We start from the raw sequence: 13,574 nt of genomic DNA, 5'->3' as shown, positions 1-13,574 counted from the left end.
TCAACACACCTTAAAAAAAGCAAGTGATAGAGTTTGCTGAAATACTGTGAACTGTCACTGATCAATGGCCACAGTCCACTTGCTTCTAGTCTTAAAAACTTGGAAATGCAACTTGGCAGCTACAATACAGGTTTACTATGCAGGGATGAGGGTTTTACTTCCAACAGGCTGTTCCAGTGACAGCTCTTCAAGATGCCTGTAAGCATCATGGTCAAACATTAGTAAGACACTAGTAATGAAAGAATGGCTGCACTTGACTTCTGGTTGCTCTGTTATGAATACTAAAATCAGTGAGGTGCACCTGAAATGAGTGTAGTTTAACAGTGCAGCATACAATTGTAGCATGTCAGCACATAAAGCTTTTGTCGTGTAGCTCAGATTGTGATAACTTACTGTTCGTCACCAGTGTTGACTGTTTTCCAAATGTGTTGCCTCCTTGAGTCCATATTTCCCTTTCACAAATGATGCAGCTTGCAAATTGTGATTGGTTTACTTGCTGGTTGGCTTTCTTGAGCCCTAGCAAGCTATACATTGTATGTCATGTCACATAGAAACTGATTTGCAGGCATCTGGAGACACTTGAGTCCAGGTTTTTATTCTCATTGCCCAAGTTAATAACTTTGTCTAAAGTCTAAAAGCAAAAAAATAACCCTGCTTATGTTCTCAGTGTTTTATTTACATGAATTGCTTACTTGCACATCACATTTTGTTGCACCCTCTGTTTGTGTCAATCTGATTTAATACGGATTCTCAGAAGGTTTGTGGCTTTCATTTTCATTTTTCCTTAAATCTACTCGTAAAAGTTACTTTGGCTTTACTTACCCAAATAGCTTCATGAGTCTGACTTTGAAAAGAAAGTAGTATATCTGTATACAAACTTATATTATAAGCTTCTTGGTAGTAAAATCTTGATATCTTGCAAGAGGTGTTATTTCATTGCAAAGTATTTTAACTTTGGCTGTTGTTCAGTCCTGTTTAAAATGGTTATCAGGATCTCAGCCTTCCAGGGCACTGCCAGTCCTTGTGGCATTCCATTGAAGTAGATTGGCTTTGTAAAGAAATCTATGCTAGTCCAAATCTTGTTTGGGTTATAAAAGCCTATATAATGTAAAACCAACAGAGTTCTTGGAAATGGTTATCAAATGCTTGCTGGCTTAATGCAGAAATGCAGATCAGTTAATCTATATTTTGAGTGTTTTCTCTGCATTTGTTCTGCCTTTTGGAAATTACCATCTCTATGTAAGAGCCATGAGCAAAAGCATATTGAGAACTTGTCATCTGTTAATGTGAAGATGCATGAGCCTCTTAGTAAAATACAATAAGTCTTTACTATTCCTGTGTCAGTTCTCTGTAAACCTTTTCAGTAAGAAGCTCAGATTCACTAAGAACTGAGCATCCTCACCTGCCATTGAAAGTGCTTGGAAGCTGAGAGTGCTCAGGGCCTGGCCCAAAGGATGGGATGGTTTTCCCTGGTACTGTATCTTCCTGCTTTACATGTGATGTATAGTTTGTTCTGACTGTGCTGTGTGTTCACTTTAGTATTTTTGCCATTCTTTTTCATTTTATTAGCGCCATGCCCTATCACTTTCCCCCTCATTGATTTCAAAACAATGCATCTGCAGAGAGAAGGGGAGGGTAAGTATGGTTCGCCATACGTTCAGTTATCTGCCTTTTGATAGTTTATGGTTTGCTTTCTAACTAACCCTTCACCTGCTGTCCCGTATATCTTGGGAATATTCTGATCTGCAGTTGTTTTGCTTGCTTCTAAACAGTCCCCTCCTTCTATCTTGTTCTGTGTAAACAGGCAAGATCAGAGCTTCAAAACAAACCAAACCCCAATCATACTTAGTCAACATACAGTGGAAAGCAGGTACAAGGGTTATCTGTTTTTATGGGTTTTATTGTTGTTCTGCACACTTTGAACCCAGTTTTCAAATTTCAGATTTGAACTGGGAAATACAGGCAACTCTTTGAAAAGAAAAGGGGGGTGGGATTGTGAATTCAAGTGCTTGGAAGGCCACATCAGCTTCTTGTTAGACAGCAAGAAAACCATATCTAAGAATTGGAAGGGATGTCAGCAGCTTTATATAGGAATTTAAAAGATCTGATTGTTTTGGAATCCCCTGCCTAAAAGAAATCACCTTCCACAAATTAAGAAATCTCTTTTTCTCAGTGGTGTCAAGATGCATTTAAACTTAAAAACCCAACAACACTCCTTTCAGATGACTTAAGCAAATGGATATTGTACCTTAAGAGCTATTGTCAGGCTTAACTTCTTCAAAACCAAGAGGACAGTCTTTCAAAGTACATGTGTAAGGTATAAAAATTAATTTCCACAGCAAAATATCACAATGGACGATAAATACATCCTTCTAACTTTGGATTTCTGATATGTAAATAAGGCGCTCACACTGTTGAAACTGTTCAGAAATGCATACTCCCAAGATACACTTGGAAAAAGGGATCCTAGTGTGCATACTCCATTCTGGTACCTTTTTCTTTCAGTTGCTACATGACAGAATTTGTAGCTTTCTGATGTATTTCAGTGTTTATATCCGCTTTGTGTATGACACCACATCCTTTATAGCATACAAGACTAAGCAGTGGGTACGCAGTTTTGTTTCCTTTTGACTCTTGTTTATAATTCTGTTAACAGCCAAGTACCATTTTGTGTCCCTTTTTTATCTTCTAGATCCTTTTCCTGCTTTCAAGTCTTGGCAGGAGGACAGTGAATCTGGAGAAGCTCAGCTTTCCCCACAGGCTGGAAGGATGACTAATCATCCCTTGGAAGAGGACTGTCATCCGATACTGTCACATCGGAGCCTGGATTTTGGGCAAAGCCAGCGCTTCTTGCATGATCCAGAAACCTTAGATTCATCATCCAAAGCACTTTCTTTTGTTAGGTTTGTATTTTAATGCCATTTGGAGGGTGTTGGGGCAGGAGGTGTTACTACAAGCATGAAAATACAGCTGGTTAAGATCATCGTGGGTTTTCATGAAATGAATTAATTGAAGACCAAGGGCAAATGCAGCATCATATGGCCTTTTGGCTGTTCTGCCTGCCCAGGAACTGCCACAGTGAGTCAGCTCAGAGGTTTATCTGGGATGGTATCGTGTCTCTCAAAGTGGCCACTGGCAGATGCTGAGGGAAAGAGTATAAAAATAGGCTGAGCTTGCAAAGATTTCCCTGGCATTGAGTCTGGGCTGTAATGTTACTTCCTGCACTGAAGATAGTATTTATATCTTTTGTTTACCAGTCTTTACTGAACTGCTGGTCTATGGTTTTATGTAAGTTTTTCCCCCAGTAGCATGAATAGCTATTTTCATGCTGCATCATTTTGGATTTGTTTTGCCTAGCTGTTGTCCGCTCCCAATAAAGACACGAACCATTGCAACTGAAATGTGCAGTAATGGTCAGTGCAGAGGTAGGGTTCTTAGTGCAGGTCCTCTCCTGCAGATTTAGAGGATCAAGCCTGTTCTACCCAGTGTGTTAAAGTAGAGTTGTAACTAAACAAGCTGCAAGTTATTTGTGTGACACTGTTGGGAGTGTGACCCTCCACAACTGTATATAACCTGTGACATGTGCTGTGTACTACTGTTAACTATGAAAGGGAATTTAAGGGTCATTTCTGTGCTTGTTAGGGAAGAAATAAATCTCATAAAAATGAGAAAATCTGGAACAGGAAAGACCAAGTTTTGAGTTTCCAGTTCTGTCTGACATAAATTTATTGATGCAAAAAGGTACTTACCCAGGTTTTCTCCAGTTGGCTGCAGAAGATAGTTGATGAATACTGTTAAAAGGATGCACAAGACTGACCTGCAGAAAAGTGCTGATTGTACTCCTCATTCTGAAACCAATCAGGATCTGCACTAGTAGATGATTAGATTAGTATTTCTAATATCTTGAACTACGTAGATCTCACTAGCTGGGTTAAGGGATCTTTCAGGCTCCTTGTGTAATAAGCGCACCAGAAAGTTTGCATGGTCAATGTTGAAATAAAAAGGCTTTTCACAAGCAGCATCAAGGAGCTGAACAAGTGCAAAAGAGGATTTAAAACCAAAGTCACATTACTCTAGAAATGTATTAGTAAAGCCAACAAATGATGTAGATGTGTTTTAGATTAATATCTGATTACTTGCCTGAGACAGTGAAGCTGTCGAATTACCAAGGACTGTGCTCTTAGTCTCAGCTCTAACTGTGCCCAATACTTCAAGAAGGTATCTAGTAACTTAGATAAGTATCCTAGCCAGCAGAAAGATCTGAACTGGTTTAATGACAATGTAATTAGTGGTACATTAAAAATGCTGGCTTTCTATTAGGTGTATTACAGAAATTAGAGAGGAAAACAATAACACATCACATTTTGAAGGCACCAGATCAAAGCATTTTGATTCAGTAGGTAAATAACTCCTACTGCAAATGTGCCAAGAATGAATTATGAACTGGAGAAAAAAAAATGAAATCAGTCCTCTCTTGCTTAAATACACAAGTTATATGCACTTGTTTAATTTTTTAAATGACATTTAAAAACTGTTTTTAATACAGAACACGAAGAGCATCCTTTAGCTCAAAAGATGACAAAAGGGAAGACAAGACACCTTATCAGCTTGTCAAGAAATTGCAGAAAAAAATAAAGCAATTTGAGGAACAATTTGAAAAAGAGAAAAACAGTAAGGTAAGTTACTTCTGCCTTTACTCAGGATAGAGGGCTGCATGGTGGAGCCAAGTTATTTCTTCTGATTCACCACTGAATAACTGTGGGCTGACAAACGAGAACGATTCTGTTACACACTGGTGTCTGTGAAAGTGAACTGAGTAACGGCAATACTAGAAAATGTGCCATAATGCCTGAGGCCAAGAAAGGGCCGACAGTGTCATTATGCAGTGAAACTGAGAGGATATCAGATAAGTGGAGAGACAGAAGCATATTACCACTCTCTGGTTCAGCTTCTGATCTGTTGTCTCAAGTTATTTTCACAAGTGTTGGCTGTTATGTTGGCACTGAGATCTGACCTGATGCTGAGTCACACCCCTGTTACTAGTCCCATCCCCTATCATGAATATCACCAAATCTTGAAAGAAGTATTTGTAAGCAAGACTTAGGTGTTTTAATAAAACGTTTGTTTGTGTTACTTTTCAGCCCTCCTATAGTGATATTGCAGCCAACCCAAAAGTTTTAAAGTGGATGACTGAACTTACCAAATTGAGAAAGCAAATAAAAGGTAAGAGATGCTACAGCTTCTGGTTTTCTACAAACACAAATTATCTACGTGACTAAAATAGCAAAGTCATTCAGTAAAATTCCACAGACAGTAAAAATACTTCATTTCTATGTTCTGAAATATTCAAAACTCAACTTGTTCCTTTGGCTTTTAATTTTGTTGGTTTTAGTTCATTAGAAATTTTGCTTATGCAGACTGTTATATTCCTTTATTTGCAGTTAAACAAACAGAGTTATTTCTTTTAAACCTTTGGATTGAGCAATTGTTCTCATTTCAGATGCAAAGCAGAGGAGCTCAGATGGAGAATTCATACCTCAAACACGTCCACGAAGTAACACTCTTCCAAAAAGCTTTGGTTCCTCTCTTGACCAAGAGGATGAAGGAAATGGAGATGAGATGCAGGTTGTGCAGAAAGAGAAGAAGCCCACCAAGGAAGCCACACTTGAACTCATTTTGAAAAGGTTAAAGGAAAAACGAGTTGAGAGATGTTTGCCAGAAGATATAAAAGTAAGCATAAAACTACGGATAGGCTGTTTGTAAGAGAACAGAGGGAAACAGATCATTGTCAGGCACTTCAGGTATCACTTTATCAACAAAATGATGCCTGTGTCTAGCAGCCCTTTATAAGGCCCTTGCATTTCAGACTCTGTAGGGAAATAGTGATGAACCACATTTTCCCTCCTCATTCTTTATTAAAATATTCTTAAGTATGTGCTGACAATATTGAACAGCTTTAAATGGATGAAGGTGGAATGAATGGTATCGACTAAGTGTGTCTAAGGCATCCATATAGCTGATAAGGTAGAAAAACTGTTAAAATGACTTGAGTTGGATTAAATGTGAATTATTCTTCTGACAGAAAATGACAAAGGACCATTTGGTAGAAGAGAAAACATCTCTCCAGAAGAGCCTCCTGTATTACGAAAGTCAACATGGGCGGCCGGTAATTCTTGGTTTGCTTCATCAAGCTCTATTAATAGAGCAGTAACTCTTGTGCAGTAGTAGTACCAGAAGCTAGTTCGGGTGGTTTTGGGGCTTTTTAATTCTTCATAACAGAGCTATCTGTTGGTTTCCATATTGCTGTTGGGAATTTATTGTGTTGACTTCAAACTGAAAAGATGTATGTTTTAATAGGCCCTTTGTCCACAGATCAGGAGGTTCTTGGAGTCTGACAAGTGACTTGTGTCGTTTGGTGCCTTATATGTCTGAGGCAAGGAGAAATTGTACAAATAAATGGCTCTATTGAATTTCCTGGGAAAAGGCTTGAAATGTTATTCTGGATTTCACAAAACCAGAAATTAAAAGACTCTTCCCTTCCTCCCAAGTCTGTGGCATGTATCCTCTGTAATTGGAGGTGGGGAGGTTGGAGTGACTAGCAATTAGTGCCTGAAGTTCAGGGCTTTTGTTTTGGACAGTGTTCAGTATTCCTAGTCCAATCACAAGATCTTTCCAGTTTGTATTCCATCAGCCTTCTGGGCTTGGCACACTAGCTTTATAATCAGCACTGCTGTATAAATGTGACCAAGCCTTTCAGTCTTAAAACCAAGGAAGAATAATGGTCCTGGGGATATTGGCACTGTTTCTACAGTCCCTTTAGGGAGAAAATGCCAATAACTGTTGAGGATAGGCTTTAAGATTTGTTATGTTAGAGTACGCAGTGGCCAAGAGTTGAGAGTAAAGCAGATATCAGAGAAAATCTCTCTATGGTTTCATCTCTTTCTTTTCCACCCCCTCTCATTCCTCTAGAGTCATCATCATTGCTAGGCACACAGCCTCCCCCCCCAGTTCTTGGTCCCTTTTTTGGCTCTTTACCACATGTCTTTTAAAGATAGTTTGCTTCTACTGAAGCCCTCTTAACTTTTGGGAAGTCTTTAAAACTGCTTCCTGAAAAACACAGGGAATTAAAGTGAGAAAAGAGAGGAGAAGGAAGCACCAACTTCTTCCCCTTTATCTGCACAAACCCTATTTCATACACAGAGTTTAAACCAGTTTTATGTTCCTTATTGGCCGGTCCATGGCCTGGCATGAGAAGCAAGACCGCTTTGTGTTTGCTTGTATATTATTGAGTGACTGGTATAATTAATTCTGTGGTTTCTCTGCCTTTAGGTTACTAGAGAAGAAAGACATATTGTGAAGCCACTTTATGACAGATACAGACTTGTAAAACAAATGTTAACTAGAGCAAGCATTACTCCTATTCTTGTGAGTAAAACAAATGCTATTTCTATTTTTTTCCACTTTTTGAGCTGCTGGGCTGCCTTTAGAAGAGCTAGTAACACTGTTCCAGAGATACATCTTTCTTATGGAAGATGTAAGATCATGATGTCATTGTACTTGAGGCATTTGATTTACTGCTAAGAGCAGAGCAGTTCAAAGCTGTCTGTGACCTTGATGGCTTTTAGGAAGTACACAGTTCTTGGTGGAAGTAAATGAGCTGTTTTGACTTGTGTGGTTGAGATGCTCCCAAGTCCCTGTGCTGGATATGGATCCACAGTACATACTGTACTTTCAGTCCTCCTAAGAATAGTAACAGCAGTTGCAGTGAAGCTTGCCTGTACTGCAGGGTACTGTCACCAGAGGCATGAGTAATAGGATGGCCCTAACAACCATTTCATTCATTCCTGCTTCCTCAGTGTGAGACACGTTATCAACACCTGCAGCATCTGTACAACATCTGTGCTTTTTCACTGTGTTTGCACTTCATTTCCTTCTAGCTTGCTTTCTGTTCTTTTCTTTCCTCTCTCTGTGCTCTTTTAAGAGATGAGGAAGAAAAGTTCTCATACTGTGCAAGGAGATTGATGTGACCTTGTTTATAGTACCTGTAAAACAGTCGGGGAATGACAACCAGCTGGCTAGCTTTGCTGTTCATGAGTTGTAATCCGGATCTTGCATGCTGACCCAGACTTGCAACAGAACAGATTTGATATTAGCTGTTTGACCCTTTTAGAAGGAAGGGACTGCATAGGAAGGGATGTGAGATAATCTCTTTACGTACAGACAGCTCTCTACCAGATTTATGTAGCTGGCAGTGACTTACTCAGCAGGAACTTAAGCAGCTGTTTATGTGGACTCTGACTGTTTTCAGCTACCCCCTTTAAGCCCAAGTACATTGAGATGAAGAGGCCAGTTCAAGATCATTCCTTTCCTGTACATAGATTTTTGTGTAGTGGCTTTTACAGAAAAATGTTGTTTACACTGCAGTCATAATTCAGTTTAAAGGAGTTTATGTCAGAATCCCTTTTTGAACATTGGCACAGGTTGCATTTAAATACCTAAGCATTTCTCCATGATGAGTTACAGATGGTGCCCTTGACCAGTTGAGTTTTATCCCATCTCTCACCTCAAATCTGACTCTTCAGCTGAGATGCATTTTGTATTATCAGTAGTCTTATGGCTATATTGTAGTCATTCCTTTTTGTTGTTGTTGTTGTTTGTCTGTGAAATAAAGGCATGGCTGATAGGCAACCAATAGGATTTTAAATTCAGGAAAAATGTTGGTAACATAATTCCTAATCTGTGCTGCAGGCAACATCTGTAAAGTGTTTTTCACAGGCTTCTGCTTTTGAAACCTGTAAGAGATGTGGAGCTCTCTAGTTACCAAGGATTGTTCAGTGGCAGCTTCTATATAGACTATATTCAGTGCCAGGTATTTCAAGGGTTGGTCTTTGGTTTACATGATGCTCGCTCCCATGAGATCTCTTATGGTGTCACAATATACTAATCACATATGCTGAAGCCTGTATGGAAATGTCTAAAGAAGCAGGAAGTTTCCTTCCACAAACTAAAGTGTTTTGCCAAGTCACTGTCTCTGTGGCTTTCATGTTGCACTGTCCTCCTATTCAAAGAGTTCATCTGTTGAAATTGCTGTTTGGGGATACTAGAAGAGCAGAGTATAACGTGCGTGTGCTACAGGCAGCTAACGGCAATCCATGTGCAGCACAGTGGCACCTGGTTTAGGCTGAAATTCAAAGGGTTTTGCCTGGAAGGTGGCAACAGGTAACTCTTACACAGCGCTTCCAGTTGTGGGGCTTCAGAGAGGTCTAGAAAAAGAAACTGGCGGTCTTATTCCCAACGTATGCCTGGCAGAAGATAAAAACTGGCTCTGGCTTTGTGTAACTTTATAGTCTCCCTTTGGTTTGGTTTGGGAAGAACAAGAGAAAATGTGAGATTCAGAGATATCATTGCACTTTATGAATTGTCTACAAAACATGGAGTGATTTGTATATTCAAAGAAGAGTATTTTTACGTAGTTTATAAACTACAGTGTTTGATTCTATGTCAAGGATACTTTGGGCATCTGAGCTTTTAGGGTTATAGGTTATTTTGTTTGTACTCTGTAAGTATGTTTGCAGTCTTGTATTCTTCTGAAAGAAGAAATACCCTTGGGTATTAGATGACTTGACCAGAATTCTGACCCACCCAGCATTTAATGTCTAATTGCACATAATGGAACCAGCTTCAATTTTTGCAGGGCTCACCATCAACCAAGAGGCGGGGGCAGATGTTACAGCCCATTATTGAAGGTGAAACTGCTCATTTTTTTGAAGAAATTAAGGTAAGTACAGTGCATATTGTAAAAACACCTCCCAGCACCTTAATAAGGAGCTGAACTGTTTCATATTGGGCTTGAATTTCTGCTTTGGATTTCAGGAAGAAGAGGAGGAAAGTGATGGTTTGTCTGCAGACCTGACCGATATCCTAAAAACTGCTGTCCAAGCGCAGCCTGTTTTAAGCCCAGTTGAAAACTCTGAGTCTGATGTTGAAGATGGTCAAGAGAAACTGACCCGGGACCTTCGGCTATCAAGCACCCGCGCTGCTTCCATGTATGTGGAAATAACAAGTTCCTAATTCTAGTACAGAAGTTGCAATTACTGCACTTAGAGTCACGATACCGAGTATATGATGTTGGGTGGAAGCAAGTGACGTCTTCAGCACTTGTCAGGAAGTGTTTAACTGGAATGAGTTTCAGTTCACAGAGATCTGACTAAGATCTTTTTGTACTCAGTGTATTGTTTAGTGTTTTCTAAACCTTCCTCAGCCTTACTTGAGCTGTGCAGACAGCAGAAAACTTACACCCTTTTATTAACTACTAGTTTGTTCTCAGTATTTCACCATCAGACAGGTAGCATATTCCTCATGAGGAAGGCAAGTTCGTTACTAACGCAGCTCGCTCAGTTGTTTTAGAGCATGCTTTGAAGAATTTGAATCTTATCCTATGGCCAACAGTATTTTTCCTTTCACTTGGAATTTTCAGGCCTGAATTGCTGGAGCAACTGTGGAAAGCCCGAGCTGAGAAAAAGAAGCTACGCAAGACACTACGAGAATTTGAAGAGGAGTTTTATCAGCAGAACGGAAGGTGTGTTGAGCACTGAAGTGTTTGTTTAGCACAGAAGCAGACATTGTGCAGCCTCATTTTGCAGCCAAATATATTTTGAAGTCTTCTACTTGAATGTTGCCAATGGAATCTGATCTGGTTTAATCTCTGCTATGAATAATCTCCTGAAGAAGATGACATTGGTGTGCATTTTTAATAGCGGAGGAAGCTTGCTCCTGAGTTTAGTTTCCTCTGTTACAGTCTGTAAAGCACAAGAATGAAAACAAAGAAGTGAGGGATTTCCATTTAAATAATACCATTTAAAAATATTTACTAAAAAAAGTATTTTTTCATATAACCCCCCCAGATTATCCCTCTGTTTCTAACCCAGGGCAGGGCAATTTGCCCGGTTGTCCTTTATTCTAGTAGGGTATTTGCTTTACCAGTAAAGGGGTGTATAATTTTTATTCTTAACTAGCGGGCATTCTCACTTAACTGCACTTTCTACTGTATTTCTCCATAACTATAAACTCCTGAACCACTGGTCACATAGATTCCACTGGCATGGCTTCATCATGCACTTAATGCATTTGGGACGTAACTCCTTTTGACTTTCATGGCAAATAATGAGGTTAATAAGGAAGGGTTGGTTTAAAGCAAGTCAGATTAATAGATTTTATAATTCAGCGTTAAATAAGAATAATCCTCTGCTGTCAGTTGTGAGTCAGTCTCCATACAGTGAAAATGTAGATCAGTTAAAATTTACCTCTAATTTCCTGCAGTGTATACACAGGATCTGAAATGAAAGTTTTCATATCCTGTTAATCAAATCTCTAGAAGAACTTAGAAGAGCGATTCCTAAACAATGCTGAATAAATGCTCCTGGGTTTTGTAGTCAGTTCCTTAGGTGATGGCAAGTTTAACTAAAATATATTGTATCTATTATTGGTGAATAAGTTGTCAAAAATGTCTTTCCCTTCCCCAAAGTAACTGCATGTAACTGCTGTTGTGTTTGCTTGCTGCAGTGTGGAGGGTTTTCTTGCCACTCAAGTGTGCTTCTTTTTGCAGGAACGTACAGAAAGAAGATCGGGTTCCAATGCTTGATGAGTACAGGGAGTACAAGAAACTCAAAGCCAAGCTTAGGCTGTTAGAAGTCCTTATCAGCAAACAAGATTCTTCAAAATCTATTTAACTTATATTCCTCCAACCCATTGAATAACATGATGTTTCCATATACTACCACTGTACTTATTGGGTGCTTGTGTTCATTTGTCATGCACTGTTGAAAGAATCCAGTTTGTGCACTTTATTGTGGTGCCACTCTAAGGTGTTTGAAGGGTAAGTAGGTCCTGTCTAGAGAGCAAGTAAGGTTTCTGAGTTTGAGACTGCTCTATCCAACTTTAGCAAACACAGTTTCCAGCAGAGTTTTGTCTAACAGATGCATCCATCTTATTCCAAAACCACCATAGCTTTGGTTTTTTTAGCATTCAAGAACTGTGAGACACTTGTTATTACCAACTTTTTGCATTCTTGAAGAAATTCTTAATAACATAATGCTACACTGAACTATTTTTTATTGGGGGGGAGGGGGGTGGAATGTCAGCAAATTAAACGTACTGCTCTTTTTCCTTGGAACTTTAAAAAACCAGACTGAAATTCCTTTTCCAAAGGACTGCTGTGGAACAACTTTAAGCTTTGGTTTTCTAAATTGCACCCATAACACAGTAATAATTAACATCAAATGGATTTTGCTCAGTAGTGGTCACGTTTCCTCCTTGATAAAGATGACAGTGGACAAACCAGAAAGTGACCTTCCTTAGTGTCTTTTAAAACTTGGAAAACTGACAAGTTATATCACACGCTGCCTACAGGACTTACATTACTGTTGTTCATGTTCTCATTTATGGGTTATTGTTTCTCAGCTAGTGGTGACATAGTGTTTTGTCTGAATTGGATACTGCATCTCCACTTTGAGAAGATACGAGGAGCATAAGGAACATTGCAGTGCATGGGAAATCTGATGGCACTCCAGCAGGAAAGAGCTGGCTTAGGACAGTTAAAATTCCACTGTACCTGAACTAAGTTGTGGTATCAAGGGCTAAACTCAGTGTAGTGAATGCGCACCACAGGGTGAACTGTTGGGTTTGAGTGAAAAAGTGACTGCTGTTTCTCACAGTTTTGTTTTACAGTTGGAGAATAAAACTAAGTTATCTAACCCTTACGATGTAAGCAAAACAGTTTATGGGCCTTGCATGATTTAGCTTCAGAGTTGAAACTAAATGTTTTTAAGTATCACATCTGCTGTGCTGAATGATGATTTAGCTACTAGCTTTATGCTCCGCAACAGCCATCAGCAGCTGGTTTTGGATCTGGCAAAATCTAAATGTTAATTTTTAACTGGTGCTTTCTCAGTTCATTTTCTTTTTCTTTCAGTGTATGGGTTTGATTGTGGCCACGTTTTGCATGCACCTACTCTCACTGCATGTTTTTATGACTGGCTAATGTCAACGCAGCTATTATTCACAGTGCTTTCTGAAAGACCAAAAATGAACTTTCTCACCACAGAGAAGAAATGGCTAGCGTGTAACCTCATAGACTTGCTGTTCTGTCATGAAGCATATGAAATAGGTTGGAAGTAGGATTTTTAGTGCTCAGATTTCCTCTGTGTACTGTAGAATACTTCTTGTTTTGTCTTACTCTGCTTGTAGGCATGGAATTTTGGAATTCAGCAAAAGAAAAAGCACTAAAACTATTGAGCACTGATGATATGCCTTTGGTTTGGTTATTTTTTAGCTGCAAAATGATCTGGGACCTTAGAGAATGATGAGGTTAAACTAGTCTTGAGACCATTTCTCAATTTCATTCAGTTCCATTGTGCAATGTACACTTCAGTTACTTTTCTATCAGTCTGCAGACACGGGTGTATCCAAACATTGAAACTAATGTGTACTGTATAGTGTTGTACATGAATGTTTGTGTTTTATATACCACATGCAAAATGTCAATATGCACTATTTAAATGTTTTAAATAATATAT

At 39.1% G+C, this 13,574-nt stretch overlaps 1 protein-coding gene across 4 annotated transcripts in view; it reads left to right on the top strand.

Moving 5' to 3' along the window:
* Positions 1-13,574, top strand: part of FAM13B (family with sequence similarity 13 member B) — a 49,019-nt gene extending 35,445 nt beyond the window's left edge. For 3 of the 4 annotated variants that reach the window (XM_080627079.1, XM_080627076.1, XM_080627078.1), the window contains 10 exons: positions 2,693-2,903; positions 4,547-4,676; positions 5,142-5,223; positions 5,501-5,730; positions 6,083-6,166; positions 7,330-7,425; positions 9,695-9,778; positions 9,874-10,046; positions 10,478-10,579; positions 11,606-13,574. In XM_080627079.1, coding sequence (XP_080483205.1) covers positions 2,693-2,903; positions 4,547-4,676; positions 5,142-5,223; positions 5,501-5,730; positions 6,083-6,166; positions 7,330-7,425; positions 9,695-9,778; positions 9,874-10,046; positions 10,478-10,579; positions 11,606-11,729 — 1,316 coding nt within the window. In that variant the 3' untranslated portion in view covers positions 11,730-13,574. The remainder of the gene's footprint in view (positions 1-2,692; positions 2,904-4,546; positions 4,677-5,141; positions 5,224-5,500; positions 5,731-6,082; positions 6,167-7,329; positions 7,426-9,694; positions 9,779-9,873; positions 10,047-10,477; positions 10,580-11,605) is intronic. The other variant, XM_080627077.1, reaches the window with a different exon arrangement.

The sequence above is a fragment of the Psittacula echo genome (assembly GCF_963264785.1).
Source record: "Psittacula echo genome assembly, chromosome: 11".
In the NCBI taxonomy this organism is placed as follows: Eukaryota; Metazoa; Chordata; class Aves; order Psittaciformes; family Psittacidae; genus Psittacula; species Psittacula echo.
The sequence above is the reverse complement of the archived record's forward strand: the minus strand, read 5'-3'. Positions and strand labels throughout refer to the sequence as shown.